Source organism: Moschus berezovskii, chromosome 10 (assembly GCF_049115385.1).
Source record: "Moschus berezovskii isolate FMDL1 chromosome 10, NW_MosBer_1.0, whole genome shotgun sequence".
Taxonomy (NCBI): Eukaryota; Metazoa; Chordata; class Mammalia; order Artiodactyla; family Moschidae; genus Moschus; species Moschus berezovskii.
In genome coordinates, this window is record NC_142469.1 from 88447711 (window position 1) to 88474954 (window position 27244).

At 39.9% G+C, this 27244-nt stretch overlaps 1 protein-coding gene across 4 annotated transcripts in view; it reads left to right on the forward strand.

Moving 5' to 3' along the window:
• The window catches only part of PHACTR2 (phosphatase and actin regulator 2), a 305489-nt gene that overhangs the window by 264831 nt on the left and 13414 nt on the right, over positions 1-27244 (forward strand). For all 4 annotated transcript variants that reach the window (XM_088840798.1, XM_088840800.1, XM_088840799.1 and 1 more), the window contains 4 exons: positions 914-969; positions 6041-6102; positions 8926-9063; positions 21798-21874. In XM_088840798.1, the coding sequence (XP_088696924.1) occupies positions 914-969; positions 6041-6102; positions 8926-9063; positions 21798-21874 (333 nt within the window). The remainder of the gene's footprint in view (positions 1-913; positions 970-6040; positions 6103-8925; positions 9064-21797; positions 21875-27244) is intronic.

The window sequence follows — 27244 nt, forward strand, 5'->3', positions numbered from 1 at the left end:
GAACCCAAGTCTCCTCAGTGTAGGCAGATTCTTTACCATATGAACCACCAAGGAAGCCCATTAACAGAGACCAAAAAGTGCCTTGGTCCAAGCAAGGCACTTTGACATGTTTGTTTCTTTTTCACATCACAGTGTAGAGGGAGGTGGGCTGTCCAGTGTGGGTGGGGTACACAGCTTCTGGCAGTCAGACAGGTTCCCAGGTTGCTTCCATCTTGTTGCTCTTCCATCTCCATGATATCCTCATCTGTATAATCCGAGCTGGCCCACATGACCAAGTTCAAGTTCTCGCCTGTGGAAGAAGGAAAGAGAGAGAAGGGAATACACTCCCAGTCATTTTAAGGGTAAAAAGCAGATGTTACAAACACCACTTCTGCTCACATCCCAAATCACAAGAACTCAGTCACATGACTGTACCTTGCCACTGGGGAGGCAGAAATTTATAGTTGTGTGTTTAGCTAAAACTCTGGGAGTTCTGCTTCTAGACAAAAGAAGGGAGGATGTTTAGTTAGCAGTCTTAGCCACAATCTCTAGTCTCCAAACTAATGGAAAGGAGGCTTTTATTTTGTAGGCTTAAAAATGGATTTTTGTGAAACGTTTCTGGTGATCCAGTGGTAAGAAATCTGCCTTGCAGTGAAGGGACTTGGGTTCAATCATTGGTCAGGGAACTAAGATCCCACTTAGCGGTGGAGCAGCTAAACCTGCACACCACAGCAAAAAAAAATCCCCCGTGACTAAATTAACATCCCATGTGCCACAACTAAGAGCTGACACAATCAAATAAATAAATAATTTTTAAATGGATTTTTGTTTCTCACGACATGAAAAAATGCAGCTTTGCTTGTTGCTTTATTTTGCATCTCCCACTAAGGGGACCTTGTTTGTAACCTGCCATCTATCTGTTTTGTCATCATAGGAGACTTAGCCAGAGGCCCACCACTGAAGAATTAGAACAGAGAAATATTCTGAAGCGTGAGTATCATGTACTACACAGTGAATTCCTTGTGTAACCATGAACAAGCTCCCTCTAGAGACGATCCATTTATCAACAGGGAACCTTAATATATTTATTCACAAATGATTGAAATGACCCATTTAGATCACATTTTAATACAGTTATTTATTTGTCATTTTAAAAATAATATCTTGAAGTGTGAATTTCATTTTATGGCTTGAAGCCTGATATCCCCCACAGCAGTTGTGGTTGTGACATTTGTTTTTAAAAAGCATGAAATATATTCCACATATTCTTTCACCCAGATACTAAATAGAGGAAAATGCTTTAGTGTGCTTGCAACTAAATGTCAAAGAAAAGGCCTAAGAATCCACAAGGAAATAAATCAAACGTTCCTATATTATTATTAATAATACAGTTTGTTGCCAGGTTTAACAAATGACTCCATTTAAAACAGAATTTTGGGGAAAGGAATTTTTCAATCCATTTCATTTTCCTTTGTTATGATAACACTTATTTCCCTCCTGAGTTATTTATAATTTCTCAGCTCCTAAGGAGTTCTCCATCCATTTTCCTACTTCATTTTCCCATTCTCTTTCCCCCTTTATTTTCTTTGACTTCACTTTTTACTCATCAGTCTGGTCGTATTTACGTTACTGGAGTTCATATGTTGAAGCTATAAAATGAATAGAAGCAGCCTGTCCTGCTGTAGTGGATCGATGTGGTTACTAACCACAGTGAGTTAAGTAATGGATATTTTTAAATTGAGCCTAGCTGTAGTTTTATATATTATTAGCCCAGTTTCAAAAGAGCTTTTTATTGTATGAAATATCAAAGAGTAGGGCTGGGCAGAACTCCAGAGAGTACTGTAATAGTAATGAGTCGCCAGTGTGTGGGAAATATTTTTCAACCAGGCTTTTAGAGTCAAGTTGGCCTGTCTGGATGATCCCCATTCTCCAAGTGAGTTGTTTTCTTTCCCAAAGGAAAAGAAAGATTTTTTAACAGCATATGTATTCTACAGTTGCTTTTGCTAAGAAAACCCAACTATGAAGAATGAACAGTGAGATAAACTGCCAGTCTATGGGGTTCTTTCCTTGGGAAGATTTCTTTCTGGCTGTGAGCATAATTCTTTCTTGGGTTCCATTTCCTTGGGAAATGGAACCCAAGGACTTAAGTGACCAACTGTGTGTAGAGGAACCAGTTTGAAGATGGAAAAAGTCACGGCTAGATAAGAAAAAAAAAATTGTGTTTAGCTTTCTGAGGAAAAAGAATGAAAGCAACGTCTAATTTTGACAACAAACCTAAACCAAAAAGACTCGTGGCTTTTGATAAGAGGTTCCTGGGAAATATTTATTGAATTAAATTGTAGATAAGCTCAAATGTAGTCTAAAAGCTCCTGAAACACAGAGTGTGTCTTATTGGCTGCCTGATGCAATGCCTAGAAAAAAAGAAAAAGTGAATTCTGGGTAATTTTTTCCTGCTCCTGGGAGACAAACTGTGCCAAACCACATTGGTGTTTGGTTATTTGAGGAACTGTTTCATAGATCTAGAAATTTATCACACATTGATCTTAAGTGCTGTCTTGGCGTTTATACTCCATTTTCCTGGAGGTTCAGGAAAGAGTGAAACGCCAAAGTCAACTTCAGATTTGACTCCAGCCCTTTTTTTTAACTTCCTTCTTAGTTTGTCTATGCATGCTTATTCTGGAAACAAAAGACAGGTTTCCAGTCTATAGAGGCTGATAAATGACTTATGATCTCCTGACACAATATTGTATGGCCAAAGGAAGCAGAAAAGAGCACTGGTGGAGGTCACCCAGAACATTCTTCTGAGCAGTCCCAGGGCACCGGATAGCTTCATTTTTCCATTCTCTTTCCTTCTCTACTTTCCTTGACTTTACGTTTTACTCATCAGTTGGGTCATATTTATGTTCTTCCATGCAGATTACTCTTGTTTCATCTCCGGCTTTTTGTTCAAAAGAAATATGACTGTCTATTTGAAGAAGAAGTGTGTGTGTGTGGTGTGGTTTTTAAGGATACATACTTAACTGGGTCATTCTTTCTTGACAGATTAGGAAACTAATTTACAGCATAAAACATTCAACAGTTCTCAAATCCAAGCCTGTCACTAGTTTCGTAAACATGAATCAAATGGCACACAATGCTGATGGCTTTAATTGGAGACCACAGGACAAATTTAATTTCTTAGTATCATGCCCAGTATCACACCTAACTTGATCTCTTTCTTATTTTAGTGCATCTAGGAGTTTTTTTAAAATATATATTTAAGTTAGATTTTAGTACTAGTTTCTTAATATTGTTAAAATAGCAACGTTTGGTGCTTGAAAGGTCAGCTTTTGCTTTTCAGGAAAAGAGATGTTCATAGGACACCTTTGACAGGGTAGGGATAAAATATTCAGATCTTCTTACACTATTTAGTGATGACTCTAATTCCAGCTAAATCTTCCATAAAAAAAACATGTGTTAAGTCATTGAATTCTACATGTGTTTTTCCCCGGCATTTTGTTATGAAATTTTTTAAGCAAACAGAAAAGGTAAAACAATGTATACAATATCCATGTATCTACTATCTATGTTCTACCATTAATATCTTACTTTGTCACACATCTGTCCATCTATGGAGTCATTTTGTTTTTGGATATATTGCAAAGTAGGTTTATTACTGCATTCTCGTTTGTTAACAAAACCCATATAGAAACACGTAAAACAGCACAAAGTGAAAACAATCTCACAAAAAAATGTTTAGCGTTTTTTGAACCCAGCTTGTCTGAGTTGGTGGAGTATCATCACACGCCAGTTGCTGGTACTTTGCTGCTTTTCTGTTTCTCCTTTTAGCCCATCCATATGAGGTTCTGGGCAGCACTTGGGAGGGCAGGTTTCCTGCAGTGCACACTGCTGTTCAACTGCGTGTATTGTTTGTGTATTTATGGCAAGTGCTTTCTGTGGCTGTTCTGATATCTGCCCCTTTCTACTCTGATGAGCTACTGAGGACAGGATTTGTCAGAGAGCCAGCAGCTTCCTTCATGAGCATTCTTCCAGTCTGTTTAAGTGACATTTACATCCTACTTTATAATTAACCCTCTAATAATTTTTTTTTTAAGTTCTAGAAACTTGGTGAATTTTTTCAAACTAAGTTTAAGGTTTAATTTTGACTCTCAGTAAAAGATTTAACAATGACTATTTAACACATTCAGAGGAAGAGTCACATTAGCCTTCTTCCACACTCACCCTCTTCCTCTAATTTCTTTAGAGACTTAATTTCAAAAATGGGAAATGTAAGGAAGTCAGTTCCTGATGTTAGAGAGGAATTCCCAATTGGTATATAAAGTCCTGTGTATTTAACTAGCTACAGTTGGCTCTTCTTTTTTAAAAATATCACTGGCTGACACCTAGATGTGCAGTGTGCTTCATAGGGCAAAATTAGGTAATAGTCTCTTCAAGGAAATGAAATTTTATATATTTCATGAAAGTTGGCGCATTTGTTAGCTTTGAGTCATATTGGATAATGAGTATTTTGTCTTTGAAAAGTACTTTTGAAAATTGTAGCATAATCATTGTATAGGAAGAATGACTAAAAAGGTTTTAATGATTATATTTTTTTCCTTAAAATCATCAAATGCCTAACCTTGTAAAGCCCTCGTTTGGATCACGTGAACCACAAGTTTGGTGTTTGTCTGTTACAAGTAATTTACAACCCACATGCCTTATCCAACTCATATAAAGTATTTGACCCTAAGGATGTATTTTAAGGATATCAAAGGATATATATTTTGTGAAGCAATTAGAAAAGCCTACAATATTTTCAGAAGAAATCTGAATTATAATCAAATTTTATTCGGCTCTCACAGACACTTAATGAAAACATACTAACTAGTCATTTCTTGTCTTACAAGGTAATTTCAGTTTATGTCCACTCTCTGTCTAAATAAGCAGACAGATCATCCTCTTTCTTATGAATTAAAACTAGTATTTCAGAAGAATGTCAAAACTTTTCCCTGTCCAGATAAGGAAAACTAATAGAGATTTTAGCATGCTCAGCAAGCAAATACAAATGTTGCAATATTGAATACCAATATTCTATTCACAGTAAAAATTGTCTTAACAGTAAGAAATATATTTGAATTTTAAAAAGTGTAGAGGAGACTTTTTCAGCTCTTTGGTTGAGCCTTTATATTAAGTGTGACTTTCCTTCAGTAGAATTCATTATGGCACTTTCTAAAAGATAATTTTTCGTAAGCATTGGTATCTGAGAATCTGTGCTCACTTACCAAACAAATAATGAGCTGCAGGAAGCAACCAAGAGAAGTTCATCAAGTAGCAGGCATTAAATCCTGAGTAGTGTTTATTTCTTTTAAAGTTCTGGACATTTTTTTCTTAATCCCATCTGTTGGACAGCATTCACTTGAGTTGGCCATTAAATTGTACTACTTGGTGAAGCACTGGATAAAGAGAAGACTTTGGAAAGTTAGAGTCACAAGAAAATAAATCATCCACATCAACCGAACACCATAACCCCATTCAGAACATTCTGGTTTGAAAGCAAAATCCAAAGAAATGATTACATTCTGCTTCTATGAAATCAAAGCAAAAAAATCAAGTATTTTGCTTGGATTTGAATGGAAATCAGCAACTCAGACATGCATCAGATGGTTTTAATTTGTTCTTTTGATGTGATTCAGATTTTCACATGAAGGCCAGATCCAATAATAAGTTTTTATCTGAATTCAGATAGATTGTTCTTATAAGCCTATGAGATGATCAGCAGTGAGAGGCTTTTACCAGAGTATGGGCATTCTTGGGGTTTTTTCAGAAGAAAACAAGAAATCAGGAGGTGAAAAGATTTACTGATAGTAAATAAACCAATGCTATAAGGAAAAAAATAATATATCTATAAATTAATGATCAATCTTTCTGCAGAATCTTGAACAGCTTTTTAAAGATGTTGGTGGAGTGTTTGATCAATGTGAAGTCAAATAATTGGCCTGATCTACTTTTCTGATTATATAATCTTTTATAGTAACTAAATCTTCATGTCTTTCCTCCCCTCCCCCACCCAATTAATAAACAGAAAAAAATGAAGAAGAAGAGCAAGAAGCAAAAATGGAACTTAAACGCAGACTCAGCAGAAAGGTAATGAAACTATGACTGTTAATGAGCATGTGTATTTTGAGATATACTTCATTTTTAAAATGAAGATCGGTGCTCTACATGTAAATCTGGTATTTAGCAATATTCCTGTTAACCTACTAACCATAAACATTCCTATTAACCTGCTAACTAATCACTGACATTAAAATAAATGTAATGCTTATAATGTGAATTACGTTTATATTAATAATTGCATAATATGCTAATTTTGAAAAGTTGACAATCAAAAGTTCTAAATTACATTTGCCAATTATGAAAATAGCATAATCTGTGTGAAAAAATTTAAACACTACAAGAAACAGAAAAGACTGGAAAATCATGCAAATACCTCCCATTCATAGATAGCCATTATTAACATTTCAATCTATAGTTTTAAAAAATGCTTACACTTTCCATGTGGTCTTTGAAATACTGAGTAAATATTTGGTTATTATTGAAGATTCTGAGCTGAGTGAGTAATTTATAAAGTGAACTTAATCATCCAGCTTGCCTGCTGCAGTGCTACCCAAGTTGACAAATGGTTTTGCTCCAAAACTCAGATAGTTGTTTCTACTGATTTATGAAAATAAAAATCTGATACTAAGACCATAGCTTTTTTCCTCAAGTATTAAAATAGTAATAGTCTTCAGAAAAATTAAGCACTATCAGCTTTCTTTTCATTATAAACAGCTTGTTCAGACATTCTTTAGATAAACCTTTCACACCTGAATAAGACAGGAAGAGTAAAATATGACATCTGCAGCAAAGTGTGTGGCCTGACCCACATTCAATCTGGGCTGGCTGTGGAGTTCACAGTGAAAGCTTTCACAGGCAGGTAGAAGAAGCACTCCATTCCCACTGGAAGGGTGGAGACTGTATTTCGAGAGGTTTTGGTTTTGATTTTTAGAGCAAAAGATCCTTAATTCATCTCTTTTTTTCCTCAAAGAGCCTAAACATCAAATAATAATCAAGCTGAGAAAGATGCTGTAAGCCATTCTAGAGATGTCTCTTCTAGCAATTCATGGCCATTAAGTTACCAGCTCCCTTGGAGGGAGAGAATGGCAGCACACTCCAGTATTCTTGCCTGGAGAATTCCATGGACAGAGGAGCCTGGAGGGCTACAGTCCATAGGGTCGCAAAGAGCTGGACACAACTAAGGCAACTTAGCGCGCATGTTACCAACTATGGATAAGCAATAACCCCTCCCTCTTGCACAGTCCACCCCTGTCATACATATGGTTTTTTCTCAATCTGTTTGGGGGCTTCCAGGAGACAACAGGGCTGCCTTACCTCCAATTGCCTGTACTGCACAGAGCTCCTTCCTACAGGTGCAAAACATTCCATAGACCTAATAGCCACCCTGGGACTGGCACAGCCCTGAAGGACAAGACTGGATGGAGAATTTCTAACCTGTGTGCCATTGGTTACTTGCCTTTTGGGAAGTCGCCAGAGGCAAGGGTTTCTCTACTTCCTTAACCGTATCCACCCTGGAAAAGCAGTAAGAAGCTAACACTATATATATAGGACAGTAACTGAGACGATAACAAAACCACTTAGATTGTTCCTTCCTTTGTCCATCACCTACCAGGGCTTTATGAATATAGAAGGAGCCAAGTTGCCATACCCCAGGTCAAGTGGGTTCCGTGTGTAGACCCAGACTGTCTTAAGAATCCCTGAATGCCTTGAATGTTAGAGCACTGACAGGTCAGCCTCTGGTTTTACTCAAGAGGAAGCTGAGGAAAGGGAATATTTTTGACTACAAAAGCATCCATTTTTTGGTGAGTGTGCTTAATTTTTCCAAAAATTGAGCCCATGCAAATAAGGAATGATTCCAAAGAGGTCCACTTAGATCATAGATAGCCTGGCTGTATATATATATATATATGGAGAGAGAGAGAGAGACTGAAAATGGACCTTTTCTATTAAACAGAGGACTGAGTCTACCTAACTGATAATACTATGACACCTCCCAACTGAGAAAGGTTGCAAAATTATGAATCTTTATATTGGAGAGTGGATGATACCTGTCAACCAGGGGCTAAGTTTCTTTAGTCTCATAAGAACCATTTCTGTCTTATTCTTGGGCTTGAGAAAGGTCCAAGAGAGGAAAGCAAATGTACATAGGGTATGGTAGATTAAACATAACTGTAAATTTTAATTTCACAAAGACCACAGACAGAATCCACCTAACTGAACGTGTCTTAAAGGTTGCAGCTGGTTTTAAGCAGTTGTGACTTCCCTAAAGTGCAGTTTTCCAGCAAGTCCCCCTTCCTCATTCCTACACATCAGTTTCTCTGGCCAAGGGTAAATGTCAAATCTTGGCTTGGGTCCTTAGACTCTCACAGAAGACTTGTAGGCTCATGTTCACTGGACTATTTCTTTGTTATAATTTTGTGCATCTGTGAATATGCAGGTATAATGTAGAAGGACCAGAGATTTTTATTCTCATTTCTACAATTTGTAGGGCTTCTATCTTGATAATTCCATCTTTAAGCCAGCCATTCCCTCTCTGGATTATATTGTGTCTGTACTGCTTCTGTTCCCCATGTCAGAAATGCCAGGCAAGGTGGGGAAGATAGCATAATGCAGCCAGTTGCCAAAGACTGTGACCTATCTAACAAGGATGATTTTTATAGCCTCAAAATTAGGGCATACTGCTTTCTAGTTCTCACTAGAAACTCCCAAGATGCTGCTGCCTTTTTTTATTTTTTTATTTTTGATATCTGAAAGTGACCTTATAACTTTGAAGTTCTCTATAGAAAAACATGCCACCATGAGGCTGTAAATGGTTTATTGAACTATCCTTTTTTCTTTATCCTCCTGCAGCTGAGCCTGAGACCCACAGTGGCAGAGCTGCAAGCTCGAAGGATCCTGCGGTTTAACGAGTATGTGGAAGTCACTGATTCACCTGACTATGATCGCCGGGCAGACAAGCCCTGGGCCAGGTTAACACCTGCAGACAAGGCAAGACTTCAGTGGCATGAACCATGATTTTATTTATTTACGATTTTATTGCTTTTCTGAAATTGCCAGTTCCTACTTACCCTCTATTTAGTTATCTTGGGAGACGAAGTATTACCAAATATCATAATACTTTTCTGCCTTTGATTATTTAAGCCACTTAAGTGATATATTTAATATCAACGTAGTTCTTTCAACTGAGTTTCAGGAAAAAAAACTTGTTCTTAGTTACCATGTAACCCACCTGCCAACAAATCCGAATTGGGGCGGGAGAGTGCTTTCCCACAACCATTATTTACCCTTACTCTTAGAAAATATACAAGTTAATCTTGGAAAAGGTATTGATGTGTATCAAGGCTGGCACATATTTTCTATAAATGGCCAGAAAGTCAATATTTTAGGCTTTGTGGGCCATCCAGTCTCTATTACAATGGCTCAACTCTGCCTTTGTAGCAAGAAAGCAGCCACAGACAATATGTAAGTGAGTGGATCTATATGTGGTCCAATAAGACTTTATAAAAACAGATAATGAGGCAGAACACTCGATGACATAAATCAAAGCAAGATCTTCTATGACCCACGTCCTAAAGTAATGGAAATAAAAACAAAAATAAACAAGTGGGACCTGATTAAAAGCTTTTGCACGGCAAAGGAAACTACGAACAAGGTGAAAAGGCAACCCTCAGAATGGGAGAAAATAATAGCAAAGGAAACAACTGATTTAAGAATTAATTTCCAAAATATACAAGCAGCTTGTACAGCTCAATACCAGAGAAGCAAACAAGCCAATCAAAAAGTGGGACAGGGACCTGAAGAGACATTTCTCCAAAAAAAACATACAGATGGCTAACAAGCACATGAGAAGATGCTCAACATCACTCATTATTAGAGAAATGCAAATCAAAACTACAATGAGATACCACTTCACACCAGTCAGAATGGCCATCATTAGAATGTCTACAAACAATAAATGCTGGAGAAGGTGTGAAGAAAAGGGAATGCTCTTGCATTGCTGGTGGGAATGTAAACTGATATAGCCACTGTGGAAGACAGTATGGAGACTCCTTAAAAAGCTAGGAATAAAACCACCATATGACCCAGCAATCCCACTCCTAGGCATATATCCTGAGTAAATCAAAACTGGAAAAAGACACTTGTACTCCAGAGTTCATTGCAGCACTATTTACAATAGCTAGAACATGGAAGCAACCTAGATGTCCATCAACAGATGAATGGATAAAGAAGCTGTGGTACATATAGATATTGGAATACTGCTCAGCCATAAAAAGGAACTCATTTGAATCTGTTCTAATGAGGTGGATGAAACTAGAGACTATTATACAGAGTGAAGTAAGTCAGAAAGAGAAATATGATTATCGTATTCTGACACATATATATGGACTCTGAAGAGATGGTACTGATGAATGTATTTTCAGGGCAGCAGTGGAGAAACTGACATAGGGAACAGACCTATGGACACAGTGGGAGGAGAGGAGGGAGAAGGGGAGATTTATGGAGAGTAGAGTTGACTCACTGGAGAAGAGTCTGATGCTGGGAGGGATTGGGGGCAGGAGGAGACGGGGACGACAGAGAATGAGATGGCTGGAAGGCATCACCAACTCGATGGGCATGAGTTTGAGTGAACTCCAGGAGTTGGTGATGGACAGGGAGGCCTGGCGTGCTGTGATTCATGGGGTCGCAAAGAGTCGGACACGACTGAGCGACTGAACTGAACTGAATTGAACTGAACATAGAAATTTACAATACCATGTGTAAAATAGATAGGTAATGGGAATTTTCTGTATGACTCAAGGAACTCAAACAGGGGCTCTGTGACAGGCTGAAGGTTGGGATGGGGATGGGGAGGGAGATGGGCGGGAGGTCCAGGAGGAAGGGGACATGGGTGTATCTATGGCTGAGTCTCCTTGATGTATAACAGAAAGTCACAAAACTCTGTAAAGCAATTATCCTTCAATTAAAAACTTAAAAAAAAAACAGATGGTGGACCACATTTGGCCTGTGGGTTATGGTTTACCAACCCTCAATCTCTTTCATGCCTCACAGTTCAGAGAAACTATAATGCGTAGAGGGGTCCATCATGAAGAAAGACAATTTTTTGAGTATTATGGTTCCATAGTTAAAGAATTTTGCCAATCAGTTGTTTGTTTTTACATTTTTCATTTTAAAGTTTTCCTGATCTCCCAAATAATGGTTTCTAATTTTTGTCTCTGAACAAAATTTGGTATCAAATAAACTCATGTCATACCCAGTCTTAATATTAGAACTAGGCGTTTAGTTACACTCTATGCTGACACCATTTAAATGAATTCATTCTGTAAAGAACCTAGTATGAGTCAGGCTCATATTGGAGATATAGAGTCAGTAATTCTTAGCTCCTTGCAGTATAAGGGACTCTCAAGAGTCTTCTCCAGCACCACAGTTCAAAAGCATCGATTCTTCGGCGATCAGCTTTCTTCACAGTCCAACTCTCACATCCATACATGACCACGGGAAAAACAATTGCCTTGACTAGACGGACCTTACCAGTCCATTCTAGAGGAGATCAATCCTGGATGTTCATTGGAGGGACTGATGCTAAAGCTGAAGCTGCAACACTTTGGCCACCTCATGCAACGAGTTGACTCACTGGAAAAGACTCTGATGCTGGGAAAGGTTGGGGGCGGGAGGAGAAGGGGACGACCGAGAATGAGATGGCTGGATGGCATCACCGACTCTGTGGACATGAGTTTGAGTGAACTCCGGGATTTGGTGATGGACAGGGAGGCCTGGTGTGCTGTGGTTCATGGGGTCGCGGAGAGTCGGACACGACTGAGCGACTGAACTGAACTGACTGAATTCTTAGCTCATGAGAAGTGAAAACTAGGAAGGAGTAAGGTTACAAAGAAAGAATGTTCTGAATGAAAAGGGAATTCCGGAGGCTGGGAATAGCACCCAAGAAAGCCAATGGGACTGATGCTGAAGCTGAAACTCTGGTACTTTGGCCACCTGATTCGAAGAACTGACTCATTGGGAAAGACTCTGATGCTGGGAAAGATTGATGGCAGGAGGAGAAGGGGATGACAGAGGATGAGATGGTTGGATGGCATCACCGACTCGATGGACAAGAGTTTGAGCAAGTTCCGGGAGTTGGTGGACAGGGAGGCCTGTTGGACATGAATGAGCGACTGAACTGAACTGAAGCCAACATGAAGAGCCATTAAAAAACACTGAAATGAAATGTCTATGAAGTGGGGAAAGAGAAGAGTTAGCCCAGCAGCCTGGGGAGGGGAGTGTCAGCTCACAGGTGGTTGGTTATGTAGTGAGAGGAGGCATTTTAACAGGCTGACAGGTGGGAGCCTGACTGTGGTGGGAACCCTGAGAATAAAATACAGTCCCAAGAGTCTTGCTGTGAAGAAGAGGTATAAGGTAGTCACTTGAGGAAGAATGATTGTGGATGCTGCAAGCTTGAATGAGTAGATTTGGAAAATAAAAATAGAATTTGAATAAGAATAATTAGAAAAAAAATTCTAATCTGTGGGAAATACCCGAGCAATCTTTTATGCCATGAGAAAGGAGCCAAAAGAACGGGAAAGGTTGCCTCTGGGAGAAAAAGTCAGTAAGTGATAGAGCGGTACGTAATCAATGGAGCAGCAAGTCCCTGCTTATGCAGAAAAGGTGAGGAGAAAACCCTTGAGGGTGGGGTGCTCAGCGACGCGGAGGAATGTGCACTGCAAGAGGAGGCTTTCCCAGGCAGGTGGAATCACGCGGATTGAGGGCAGCCATGAGGGCGTGAAGGAGACTGTGATACTCAGGTCCTGGGTCAAGCCCGCCATCAATCACTACCAATGTTTCCTGAAGGAACTAGTCAAGTTTATGGCTTTCCAAGAATTGCCTCTGAACTACTTGATGTGGTCTGTTGCCCTTCGGCAAGAGAGACTCAGCTGACAGATGGGCCTCTGTGGAGGGTCTGAAGTGGCTTGTTTACATGCCTGGTGTCTTGATGAAAAGTGAAAGGAAAGTGTTAGTAACTCAGTTGTGCCTGATTGTTTGGGACCCCATGAACTGTAGCCCCCCAAGCTTCTCTGTCCATGAAATTCTCCAGGCAAGAATACTGGAGTGGTAGCCTTTCCCTTCTCCAGGGGATCTTCCTGACCCAGGGATCAAACCCAGGTCCCTGCATTGCGGGCAGATTGTTTACCATCTAACGATGTCTCAGAGGCTAGGCTTAGCCCTGGGCTCAGCGGGGGCTCTCCACCAAACCACCGGCTGGTGGCCTCAGAGTTGTTGTCAGATTTCTTACATGGTGGCTGGCTTGTCCCAGGGAACGTGCCCAGGGAGAACCAGGTAAAAGCTGCGTGGACTTTTCTGACCCAGCTTTAGAAGGCACCCAGCCTTGCTTTCCCAACATTCTGTTAGTTCTAAGCAAGTCATAGTTCAGTTCAGTTCAGTTGCTCAGTTGTGTCCGACTCTCCGCAACCCCATGAATCACAGCACTCCAGGCCTCCCTGTCCATCACCAACTCCCGGAGTTCACTCAAACTCACGTCCATCGAGTCAGTGATGCCATCCAGCCATCTCATTTTCTGTCATCCCCTTCTCCTCCTGCCCCCAATCCCTCCCAGCATCAGGGTCTTTTCCAATGAGTCAACTCTTCCCATGAGGTAGCCAAAGTATTGGAGTTTCAGCCCTCAGCCTCAGTCCTTCCAATGAACACCCAGGACTGGTCTCCTTTAGGATGGACTGGTTGGACCTCCTTGTAGTCAAAGGGACTCACAAGAGTCTTCTCCAATACCACAGTTCAAAAGCATCAATTCTTCGGTGATCATTTCTTCACAGTCCAACTCTCACATCCATACATGACCACTGGAAAAACCATAGTCATAAGGTCACCTCAAATTCAAGGGGAGGGTAATTAGCTCTACCTTTCAGTGGGGGGAATGGTGACAAGGTCATATTGTAGAAGAGCATGTGAGCTGGAATTATTATTGCTGCCATCTTTGGAAAATGCAGTTTGCCATTTCCACCATTCCTAGTTATTATGTTACTCAAATGTTGAACTTCAGAAAGTCAGGTAGAGGGTGGCCAGGTAAATGAGTAGAAATCGCATGCAAGTGCAAAGTGTACAAGCAATGAGAGTCTAAATGATTAACCACCCTTGTATGGAAACTGCATTTTCCCATATGCTCGAAATAGTCCTTCCTAACTCTTGTCTGTTTTTGGAAGGTAAAGTTTATCCACCTCGAGCTATAATAACAGAGAGTGTTTTCCTTTTAAATTTTGTTATTGAAACAATAATAGATTCTTGTGCTGAACTTGTAGGCTGCAGGGGAGATGTATTTGGTCAGGTTTTCTTCTGCAGGCTTAATGCCTGTTCATGAGTAACTTGAAAGCACATGACATTCATGTCTCCCTTGCCGATTGAACCCTGAGCGGCAGAGCTAAGCCAGGGGCCTCTCTACCCGTACACGAGACTCATTTTCTCCCTTTGGCATTTTCTCTCCCCTTAACCCTGAGATTTCTGAAGGTCTCAATGACTGCATTTTTAGAACTGGATTTGTATTGTAGGTTTTTTTCTCCTTAAAGAAAAATAAGAACAATTTCTTTTTAGATAGAAAAAAATGTTGTATACTTTTTAAAGATAGAAAATAGAAAAAAAGACTGTCCCTGAGCACAACAGAGCCTCAGTTTTATCATCATCATTGGACATACATGACAACACAGAGGGGGTCTTACAGTGTGAGTTCAACCGGATTCCCAACTCAGCACTCAGAGAGAGAATCAAATCCAGGATTAGTTAATGAAGAGAGGTGAGCATGAACAGAGATATGAGCCCAGATATAAGGACGAGTAAACCCAGGATATGTTTGAGGAATAAGCATGAGGCCAGCTTGGCAGGAACAGGAGACATTCAGAGGAGAAATAGATGATACGGAAGGATGACAGTGGCCAGCGATGGACCTTGAAGGCCAGACAAAGAAGTCTGAGTTTATGCTGAACCACAGGAGGTTTTAGATCAGGAGGTAGAAGAGTGGCACAAAGTACAGAAAGAGACTAATCTAGGGCAGTCTGTGACGGCAAAGAGTGGAGAACGGATTCAAGAGAAATCGCTGAGAATGTAGAGGACTTGTTGACCAGTAGGGTATGAGAAGGAGGAAGAGGCAGGGACAACTTGACAATGGTGGTGATGTTAGTGACAGACAGGGCAACCCAGAAATGGAACTCTTTCCAGGTGGAAAGTGATGGTTTTTGCTTTTGAACTGTATTCTTTCATCTAATCAATATTTCTTGAGTATCTGCATGGGGCTTTGAGTATTTCATGGTGTGCCAAGCTGACAGTTCCTGTCCACCTGGGGACAGGATGACACTGAGGTGCCTATGGGGCACCCAGCTAGAGATATCCAGGAGGCAATTCAGAGAGGAGCCAGAGCTGGAAAAGGTTTTAGGGTCATTTTCCCAGCTGCCCTGGACATGCATTTCAGAAAGCATCCAGAACTGGAGAAATCACCAGGAGCTTTCTTCAATGCCCAGACCCTGCATTGCTCACAACGCCCAGTCAAAACCACCACAGTATCCAGTTTTGCTCTGCAGGGCCCTGCTCCAAGGTGAGCACTGGGAGAAGCAGCTCCTTTGGAGATGGATACCTGCCCCCAGTTAACAGGGCCTCCAACCTCTTGATTACCTGCTACTCATGATTGTAATCATCTAATTGGGGATTCATGCTTTTGACAGAACTGAGCAGAAACATGGGCCATGAAATCTGGGCCAGGAGAGTCATCTTAGGTATAAAAAGAAAAAAATAAAATAAAATAAAATACTTCTTTTGCTGTACACCTGAAACTAACACATTGTAAATCAACTGTACTTCAACAAAAATTTTTAAAAAGAAAATTAAAATGCTTTTAATGTATAGTACTTTGTATACACACAAGTGATTCATGTTCATTGGTAGAAGTCAGAATATTCAAAAATACAAGGTGAGAAAATAACAATTACAGTGCACATCAATGCACGATATTTTTAAGAGTTTCTAAAAATATTGTTTTTAACCTGACAGTGGAAAAAGATCATTTATTTTCTCTTGATGTTAAAAGATTTCTATAGTGAAATGTTACTTATTGCCCAGAGATACTAAAAGTATCAACAGTCTTAGGATATATTTTATTTTAGAATGAAAATGTATGCTAATCATCATTATTATAAAAATCATTTCTGGATTTCTGTTGCTTTTTACCTTAAAACATTTCATGATATATAATAAGATTTATAATAATATAGTTTTAGTTAATTGATAATAAAAACTTGTATTTACCTTTCATATTAAAAAGTTTTGCTTTTGAACTATATACCCATTTAAAGGAAAAAAAAACTATTGAAAGTAAATATTTTACCTCTGCTCTCAAAATAAACACTGAACTTCCTGCCAGGCTAAAGAAGCCATCCTTTCTCTCTCTTTTGTTAGTGCTATTTTCTTAGCCCCACTAAGATACCACTTTGCATTTAAAATTTCTTTGAACTTCAAGTGTAAAGAAAAGGGATCAGTGTCAATTAGTCAATAAGCAGTCAATGCCCAGTCTATGAAAACACTGTGCCAGGTGCTCTGGGAAATGTCTTAAATCTGGTGTGTGTTAGTCACTCTTTGCAACCCCATGGACTGTATAGCACACCAGGCTTCTCTGTCCATGGAATTCTACAGGCATGCATACTGGAGTGGGTAGCCATTCCCTTCTCCAGGGGGATCTTCCCAGCCCAGGGATTGAACCTGGGTCTCCTGCATTGCTGGTGGATTCTTTACTATCTGAGCCACCAGAGAAACCCTTAAATCTGGTAGTCATGTTATACTGCCCACAATGGGAAAGAGAAGTCGTGGGGGAAATGCCTTATTAATTGTAAACTCGATGGAGCTTAAGTCACCTTTAAGGTAAAATTTTTTATTTTAGAATATCTGTGCTCAGGTAAGTTGTTCAGTCGCTTAGTTGTGTCTGACTTTTTGTGACCCCCATGGACTGCAGCATGCCAGGCTTCCCTGCCCTTCATCATCTCCTGGAGTTTGCTCAAAACTCACGTCCATTGAGTCGGTGCTTGGGTAGAGCACTAGAAACAAATACACATATAGTAAGATATATGTGGCCTGTGTAATCTACATATGGCCTATATCAGTATCTGTGCTGAGATAGATGAACCCTAAAGTGGCAAGTAGAGCCAGAGAAGGCCATTAACTTGGGTTGAAGACCAAGGCTCACACAACAGTTGCCATCTCCCTGGGGTTGGCCATGGAAGTTCCATGGGTGGGGAAGGCAGGCTTTAGAGCTGCTTATGGATTTGATTCCTGCTTGGCCATTTGGTAGATGTTTGACCTTGGCCAAGTCATTTAACTTGGGTTTCCTCACTAATAAAGTAGATCCAATTATATCTATCTTGAGAATTAGGTAGGTTATTTGTGAAGTTTCAGCTCATCAATAAATGGTAACTCTTAACAGTATTACTTTCATGGTCAGGCTTGCTAATTTAAGCTTTGTTCCCCATTGGTGACATTTTCACTACTCATTGAAGCCTCAGTTTACAGTTTAGTCTAAATTTATCCAATGAAAGAAAATCCAAAATTTTTCAGATGATACATGGGTTTATCCAACAAGTTACCTAGTAGTCATTTATTAAAAACCTCCTAATATGTTAAGTCGGAGAAAGCAATGGCAAGCCACTCCAGTACTCTTGCCTAGAAAATCCATGGACGGAGGAGCCTGGTAGGCTGCAGTCCATGGGGTTGCTACTAGCCGGACACGACTGAGCGACTTCACTTTCACTTTTCCTTTCACGCATTGGAGAAGGAAATGGCAACCCACTCCAGTGTTCTTGCCTGGAGAATCCCAGGGATGGCGGAGCCTGGTGGGCTGCTGTCTATGGGGTTGCACAGTCGGACACGACTGAAGCGACTTAGCAAGCAGGCAATATATTAAGTGTTATCTTAGATGCTTGGAACATAAGAATGAATAGAACATACCACCCTTCCAGGGATACAGTGTCTAAACAGGTCCTAGGAAAGACTGAGATTTTAATTCCATATGGAGATATTCTTTGGCTTGTTTATGCTTACCCAGACAGCTGAGTATGCTTACCTACCCATGGCATTGATCTTGATGAGTAGTCAAGAAATCCTCTCCATGTTAAATATCAGATTTTTATCAAAGAAATAAACAAAAGACATGAAAATGATGGGAGTTCTAGTTCATCCAGGCTTCACAGATTATGTTATTTGAGAAAGCAGCAAGGTCCGTGTATTCAGCAAATCACCTGTTGCCTCTGGCCAGGCTGACCCTTGAGTGGACTGGGAGTGATAAGTAGATGTTCTGTTACCAGTCATCACAAGTCAGTTTTAAACGTAGTTCCAGTCTTTTTTGTTTTTTTTTCTTTGTCCTTTCTATAATTCTCATGGTACCAAAAATTACTACTTGGTGCCAGTACTGTCTTCTGTGGGCTTGATTTGTTTCAATCTTAGAAATACCTAGTTTTGGCTGAATGACCTCCCATGGTTGACAGAACTCAGCACCATTCAGGCTCCAATCCCACTGACTCTGCTTACCTCTTCCTGTCCCAGTATCTTTCAAAAAAAAATATCAGTCCCAGGACTCAACCACCCAGGTCCTGTGGTTGAGACTCCATGTTTTCAATGCAGGGAGCACAAGTTCGATCCCTGGTCAGGGAATTAAGATCCCACATGCTGCAGAGTGAGGCCAAAAACAAACAGACAAACACACACACACACAAACAACTCAAAAAAAATCAATCCCATTTACACTTATGTGAATAGTTATCAGACTTCAATTCTGGTCTCGTTTGTATAGAAAGGAGTTAAGATTATTGTCCATGTATTTCCCTAACATAACAGGCATTTAATTACTTTTTTTCCTTTCAGAACTCTCTCAGGAAACTTTCTCTTTAAATGATAAGAGGAGGTAACTTGTGGAATAAAGCCATGGTCTTTCTTCAGTAGATTTTTTAAATGAGTATTGCATTCCTTTAACAGCCTGGAGTCACATCTTCCTGATGTATATTTTCAAACGACCAGCCCCTGTAATTTTCTGCAATTGACTTGGCATTTCTAATATAACCAGCACACACAGCAAAGAGATCTGAGACAATTAGGTGGATGACATAGGCCCTGAAGTTCATTTTATTAGAAAGAGTGTGGGACTTGAAGTAAGAGGGCCTATCTGTCTCCATACAGAGTCGTCACAATATTAATGACTGTATCGCTGTGCTATACATTATATCCCTATGACTCATTTATTTTATGAGTGAAAGTTTGTACCTCTTGATCTCTCTCACCTATTTTACTCATCCTTCTTCCTACCCCTCTTATCCCTGGCAGCCACCAGTTTGTTCTTTGTATCTATGCATCTGTTTCTGGTTTGTGATGTTTGTTCATTTGTTTTTTTTAGATTACACATATAAGTGAAATCATACAGTATTTATTTTTCTCTGTCTGACTTAGTTCACTTAACATAGTACCCTCTAGGTCTATCCGTGTTGTTGCAGATGGCAAGATTTCATTATTTTTATGGCTGAGTAATACTCCATTGTGTGTGTGTGTGTGTGTATGTGTGTGCATGTGTATGTACATACACCATACCTTCTTTATGCATCCATCTATTGGTGGACACTTGAGCAGATGAAGGAAAGCTTTTTGATAGATGTTAATTGGTGATGAGTATAGAGAGTCTTTGCTGTTTTTAGTACCTGTTTCTTTTTTGGCGGCGTTGGGATTTTGTTGTTGCGCTCAGCCTTTCTTTTGTTGCGGTGAGTGGGGTCTATTTTTCCTTGAAGTGCACAAGCTTCTCGTTGTGGTGGCTTCTCTTGTTTCAGAGCACAGGCTCTAAGTGTGGGCTTCAGCAGTTGTGGCATGCAGGCTTAGTTCCCCCTCAGCATTTGGGATCTTTCCAGACTAGGTATCCAACCGGTGACCCCAGCATTGTGAGGTGGATTCTTAGCCACTGAACCATCAGGGAAGCCCCATTCTTCACTATTTTAGCTCCTGGTTCTGGGTATCAGTTTTTACAGTGAGTAAAGAAGTGTCCTTACTGTTGATCTCATTTGTGAAACAAGATATGTACTCTTATCACAGGGGACTTGGGCCCTGAAATATTTCTCTACTGGATTCATCCTCTTTCAAAAGCCAGTGGCAAGAACCATTACCACAGTTCCCAGCCTCAGGTTCCTCATAGAAACTACAGGGATTTGGAGAGAAAAACAATCTGTGACTACAGGGTTTAAACGTAAGATTGAAAGCAGCACTGGGGAAAAGCTTATATATTGCAGAGTGATAGCTAGTGATAAGAGAAAGCCAGAAAGAAGCCTCAGGGATTTCTTCTGTTTTTTTCCCTTTTCTAAAATACATCATTTTCCAACCACAAAGTGTGTATGCTGTGCTGTCACTCAGTCGTGTCCAACACTTTTCAACCCTTTGGATTGTAGCCAGCCAGGCTCCGTGGGATTTCTCAGGCAAGAGTACTGGAGTGGGTTGCCATTTCCTCCTCCAGGGGATCCTTCTGACCCAGGGATCAAACCTGCATCTCCTGCATTGTAGGTGGATTCTTTACCTGCTGAGTTATCGGGGAAGCCCCCCAATCACAAAGTAGATTTTCTTATCACCATCGTTTGTAACTTCATTCTGTGTTTCAGCTGAGAAGTCCATTTCTCAGAGGTTCTGAGGATGCTTTTATGAGTATTTTTTCATTTACAAAACTTCTTCATCAGGACTTCCCTGGTGGTTCAGTGGTAAAGAATCTGCCTACCAATACAGGGGACTTGGGTTCCATCCCTATTGCAGGAAGACTCCACATGGTTCAGAGCAACTAAGCCCGTGAGCTGCAACTACTGGGCCCGTGCATTCTAGGGCCCATGCTCCATAACAAGAGAAGCCACCACAATGAGAAGCCTGCCTACCACAGCTAGAGAGTAGCCCCTGATTGCCGCGCTAAAGCAATCTGCCCACTCCCAGCAACAAAGATCTCAAGCAGCCAAAAAAAAAAAAAACTTCATAGAAAAATTAGAAAATAAAGATAAGCATAAAATTGAAACCAAAAAACCATCCATGATCTAGCCAGTAGTGTTAATGATAACCGGTGTTAACATTTGAATGAGTATCTCAGCTTTTCAACCTGTAAGCATCTCTTCCAACCCCAGCATGTACATGGCTTGGATTATGTGTTCAATAAATAATAATGGAAACAGCATTCTCCTCGCTATTTTCTTTGAGTGGCTTTAAGTGCTGTGCTGAAATGTTTAATTCTAATTGTCTAAACTTTCAATACCAAAGAATAAATAGCAATTGCCTTCTCTGTAGCTCTGTGGCAGCTTGTCAAAGCCATGTTGCTGTGGGTGGTATGAAATGCAGAACTTTCATAGGAAAATGATACTGTTTCTCAGAAAAGCTCATGACCTGTGCTATCCTCATAGTCATCAAGGATGCGGTGGGTGTGTGACTCATAGATCAGGCCCCAGGGTGGGTTTGGCAAAGGCCCCCTTCCTCTCTGCCTTGTCAGTGACACTTGCAGAGATCTGTCCTGGTTTTTGTTTGGCTGTAGTATCAAAACTACATTTATCCCATCATCAGAGGTAGGAACTCCAAATTCCTTTCTTCAAGATACTTCGTAAAAGAATGTCTGCTTCATTGATTCTATATATGCTGAGGAAATGTGTGTTCTAACTAGTAATTCTGTTTATCTGTTGTTTCCTACTTAGGCAGCAATAAGGAAAGAACTAAATGAATTTAAAAGCACAGAAATGGAAGTTCATGAAGAGAGTCGACAGTTTACCAGGTAGGTAAACAAGATGCAGTTGTGCAAAGTAAAAGTGAGTAAGATGGTAAATTATATTACATGTATTTCATCACAATTTAAATTTTTAAAAAATACAGTTTAGCACAACATCATCTAGTGAACATTTTTGAAATTAAGTGCTTTTTTTTGTTTGTTTTCTTCCAAAGAAGTCTAAATCATTCTAGAGGGCTGTGTTTTGGTTTCTTTCTTAGTTTTATATTCTGGTCCAAAAAAAAAGCATCAGCATCATTTATTCTGCTCTTAAAGAGAGTCGGTTGAAGTTGTATGCCCAGAACAGATGCTGGTGAAAGTCAGTGTGGGCACAGACAGGTCTACTTTGGACTCACAGTAGACATAGCTTAGAAAGGGTAGAAGCTCAGTTTTTAGAAGGCATAGCTTAGAAAGGAATCTGATTTTTACTGATGCCACAGAAGCTCACTGTAGTCCTACCATTTTTTCTGCCAACACACTTCAGTTTCACAGGCTGCTAAAACTGGAAGAAACTTGAGTGATCATATAATCTGACCCCCCGCTACTTCATAGGTGTTCTGTTTGTTTCTCTCTCATGGGTTTAAGTGCTTTGCTCTATGTGTATGTGTATGCTCAGTCATGTCTGACTCTTTTGCCACCCCATGGACTAAAGCCCGCCAGGCTCCTCTGTCCATGAAATTTTCCAGGCAAGCTTCTTTTCCACTGCAAGAATCTTGGAGTGGGTTGCCATTTCCTACTCCAGAGGATCTTCCAACCCAGGGATCAAACCCATCTCTTGCATCTCCTGCTTTGGCAGGTGGATTCTTTACCATTGAGCCACCTGGGAAGCCCCTTTGCTATATATACATAGCATGTTACATAAGATTTTTCAAAGAATTTGCATGTCAGTCAAATTTTTGAAGCCTGTTGTTGTTCAATCACTAAGTGGTGTCCTACTCTTTGCAACCCCATGGACTACAGCATGCCAGGCCTCCATGTCCCTCACTATCTCCCAGAGTTTGCCCAAGTTCATGTCTTGAGCCAGTGATGCTATCCAACCATATCATCCTCTGCTGCCCTCTTCTCCTTTTGCCTTTAGTCTTTCCCAGCAGTAGGGTCTTTTCCAGTGATCAGGTGGACAAAGTATTGGAGCTTCAGCATCAGTCCTTCCAGTGAGTATCCAGGGTTGATTTTCTTTAGGATTGACTGGTTTGATCTCCTTACTTTGAAACTTATATTGTTTTTTTTTAAAAAAACATACTGGGACAGATGATTACCTGAACAATACCATGGTAGATCTTTCTGGAAAGCAAATACTGATCCCAAAACTAGAAACAACCTCTGTAGGACAGCCTTACATCAGGGTGTGATGGTATCTGCAGTGGGTTTTGGTTTTTTTTTTTTTTGGTAACAACTGATAGGAAGGTAAGCTTTAAAAGTTTTTCCCACAATATACTGGTTAACACTCTTTAAAATGTCTTTAAAGACATCGATGGGGGAGTGGGTGAATTAGATGAAGGGGATTAAGAGGTACAAACTACCAGTAATGTACAGCACAGGAAATATTGTCAATAATATTGTAATAACTTTGTACAGTGACAGACAGTAACAGACTTATCATAGTGATCACTTCATAATGTATAAAAATACTGAATCACTTATGTTGTATATCTGAAACAAATAAAATTCCCAGGTAACTCAGCTGGTAAAGAATCTGCCTGCAATGCAGGTGACCCCCACCCCCACCCCCGCTTGATTTCTGGGTCGGGAAAAACCCCTGGAAAAGAGATAGGTTTACCCACTCCGGTATTCTTGGGCTTCCCTGGTGACTCAGACTGTAAGGAATTCACCTGCAATGCAGGAGACTTGGGTTCAATCCCTGGGTTGGCATGATCCCCTGGAGGAGGGCATGGCAACCCACTCCAATATTCTAGCCTGGAGAATCCCAATGGACAGAGGAGCGTGGCAGGCTACAGTCCATGGCTCAAAAACAGTCGGACATGACTGAGCAACTAAGCACACACAAGTCAATTAGAGTTCCATTTTTTAGAAAATTAAATTTCCAGAGAAGGAAAAAGTGTTCATATCACTGAGATAAATATTCTTTGCTTAGGTATTCTTTAAAACTTGGCAGTAAAGCACATGTCTCCTGGTATTTTTCCATGAATTTATATTACATCATTAGTGTTGCATTATGGTCGAGATATATTTAGGCTCTGAGACTTATAAAAATAATACTTATGATTTCCAAATTGTTTTCAGTATTTCTTTAAACGGTAAGAGGTTTGGTAAATGCTGCTGAGTCTTATCAAAATAATACAAACATATGATAAAGTTTTACATTTAGAAAATTGCTCATATGGAAGATTATGGTGCTCTTAGCCCCAGCCATCCTTAGAGGGAATAAACAAGCCGTGAATCATGACCTGGCTCTTTAAATGGAACCCGACATAGAACAGCTCAATTTTTAGCCTTTCTCATTAGCGCCAGGCGTTATCTGCTTATATCAAGTAAGCCTTCCCTTCAAAATCTAAACCTATTAGCTGCTGCGGATTTAGGTTGGTTAATAAAAGGATTGAGACAGCACTGCTTCATCTGCCCAGGCACCTCTTTATCCAGAGATAATCTCCCACACAGTGATGTGTTAGTCAACTCTAGGAGGACCCATTCCCACATTCCCATTCCCTTCCTTGGCTCTGTATCTCCAGAGCGAGTCATAAAAAGCTGGTAACATTGGTTGTCTCTGGGAGGGATGTTAGATGACTAGGGGCCAGGCACGGTGGGGAGATGACACTACTTACCCTTCTGAACCTTTTGGATTTTTGAAACATAAGAATGTATCACCTTGCTGAAAATGTTTTTAAATTTTAAAAAATGAAGGATCCATTTCCAAAGTTGTCTTTCTGTCAATGAGGTTTCCAGCATGGTGGCTTTTCATGAGTAGTGTGCTGGCACTAATACCATGACACGCCTGCTATTGGTGTACCGAGAAGACACCTCTGAAAACTCCATCATGAGTATGTTCTCTGAACGTTTGACCTGAAGATGGATTGTAGCCCATCCATCTAGAGTGGAAAGGTCCACTCTTTCATATGATTCTCCCAGTTTCTCCAGATACCTCTTGAAATTGAAATGCATTCTAGGGCCATATGAGAAGCATGAGGATAAGTGGTCCATATAAGAGTTCATCCTTTGGCTTGCAAGGTACCAAGCTCTAACCTCTGTTCTTTAGAACATTTTCAGCTTGTCCAGCCACATACTGTTTTTTCTCCTTGCCCCAGCAGCTGCCCACCTGGTCCACTGTTCAAAACCCAAAAGACCATTTGAAGAGCACTGTACTATTGAATAGGGCCAGTGCATTCTGTAAAGAAATCACCATGGCAAAGAAAACCCACTTCCCTTTCCAAAGTAAATGGGATTTCTACAATTTAAAGTAATTCTTTAAATTATAAAGACATGTAAATTGTTTGAAAAGACTTTACATAAAAAACTAAACTTTAAAATGGTTACAGCTGAATGGTAGGATCTATGAATAGTTGTAACCTTTGAATATTCTGTTTTCCAAATTTTTTATAATGTCAACATATATCAGACTTATAATCAAGAGAGAATATTGCTTTTAAAAATAAACATCGAATTTTGTAAACAAGAACATTTTTAGAGTATGCAAAATAATACGTTCATACATATAATTCTCTGTGGGTGCATGTGTGTATGCGTGGGTGCTCAGTTGCTCAGTGTGTCTGACTCTTTGGGACGGTAGCTTGCCAGGCTCCTCTGTTCATGAGATTTTGCCAGCAAGAATACTGGCATGGGTTGCCATTTCCTCCTCCAGGGGATCTTCCTGACCCAGGGATCAATCCCACATCTCCTGCATTGCAGGAGGTTTCTTTTACCACTGAGCCATTTGGGAAGCCCCTTATATAATTGTATTAGTTTCTATTATTTCTATAGAAATATCATAATGATATTAATGATATCATTATCATTAATAATGATATATTAAGCAAAGAATCATTAAATTGATAACTCTTAGAATCAAAATGGGCCTCAAGAGATTACTGGCATAATGTTAAGTGGAAAAGTCCAGATACTGACTAAAGTATACGTATATAGCTGTGGTTTGTTCTACAATTCAGATGCATAGGAAAAAGATTGGGAAATAACATTAAAACAGCCATAAAAAGAATGAAATATTGCCATTTGCAGCAACATGGATGGTATTAAGTAAGTCAGACAGAGAAAGACAAATATTAATCTGATGTGATTTATATGCAAAATCTAAAAAATACAAATGAACCTATATATAAAACAGAAACAAACTCAGACATAGAAAACAAACATGTAGTTACCAAAGGGGAAAAAAGGGTTCAGTTCAGTTCAGTTCATTTCAGTTCAGTCACTCAGTCGTGTCCGACTCTCCGCAACCCCATGAATCACAGCACGCCAGGCCTCCCTGTCCATCACCAACTCCCGGAGCTCACTCAGACTCAAGTCCACAGAGTCGGTGATGCCATCCAGCCATCTCATCCTCGGTCATCCCGTTCTCCTCCCGCCCCCAACCCTTCCCAGCATCAGAGTAGAAGGGACAAATTAGGAGTGTGGAATTAACATATATAAACTACTATACATAAACTAGATAACAAGAATTTACTATATAACATAAGGAATTATATTCAGTATCTTTTAATAACCTATAATGGAAAATAGTCTGACAAAAAGTCTTTATATGATTGAATCAATTTGTTGTACACCTGAAACTCACTCAGTATTATAAATCAACTCTACTTCAATGAAAATATGTAAATGAATAGATAGATAAAAGTAAGCAATGCCAAGTCTTAAGGGAAAAAAAAAAGCAACTCTTAATGGTGTGTCATAAAGTGAACCTATAGTGGTTTTTTCCTCTACTTTTCAAGTTTCCCTGATGTAGTTATGTTGAAAAGTGTGTTTGTGTATGTGGGTGTGTTTAAAGTAATTATCTAGGGACTTCCCTGGTGGTCCAGTGGTTAAGACTCTGTACCCCTAAAGCAGGGAAATGGGGTTCGGTCCCTGGCAAAGGAACTAGATCCCACATGCCACAACTAAAATAATACTGCATGCTGCAACTAAGACCTGGCACAGCCAGATAAATAAATATTTTTTTAAAATACAGCAATTATCTCATTCTGTGCCATCTTGAGCTATTATAGCCTATGTAGATTTACAGATAAGCTACCCTTTGAGCTTCTACATAGGCTTATCAAAATGTGACATGGCAAGAACTATACTTGTGACCTCAATAAACATTAATTCAATGACTTCCATCATGGTCCAGTGGTTAAGACTCTGTGCTTCCACTCAGGCAACAAGGGTTCGATCCCTGGTCAGGGAACTAAGATCTCACATGCTGTGCAGTGT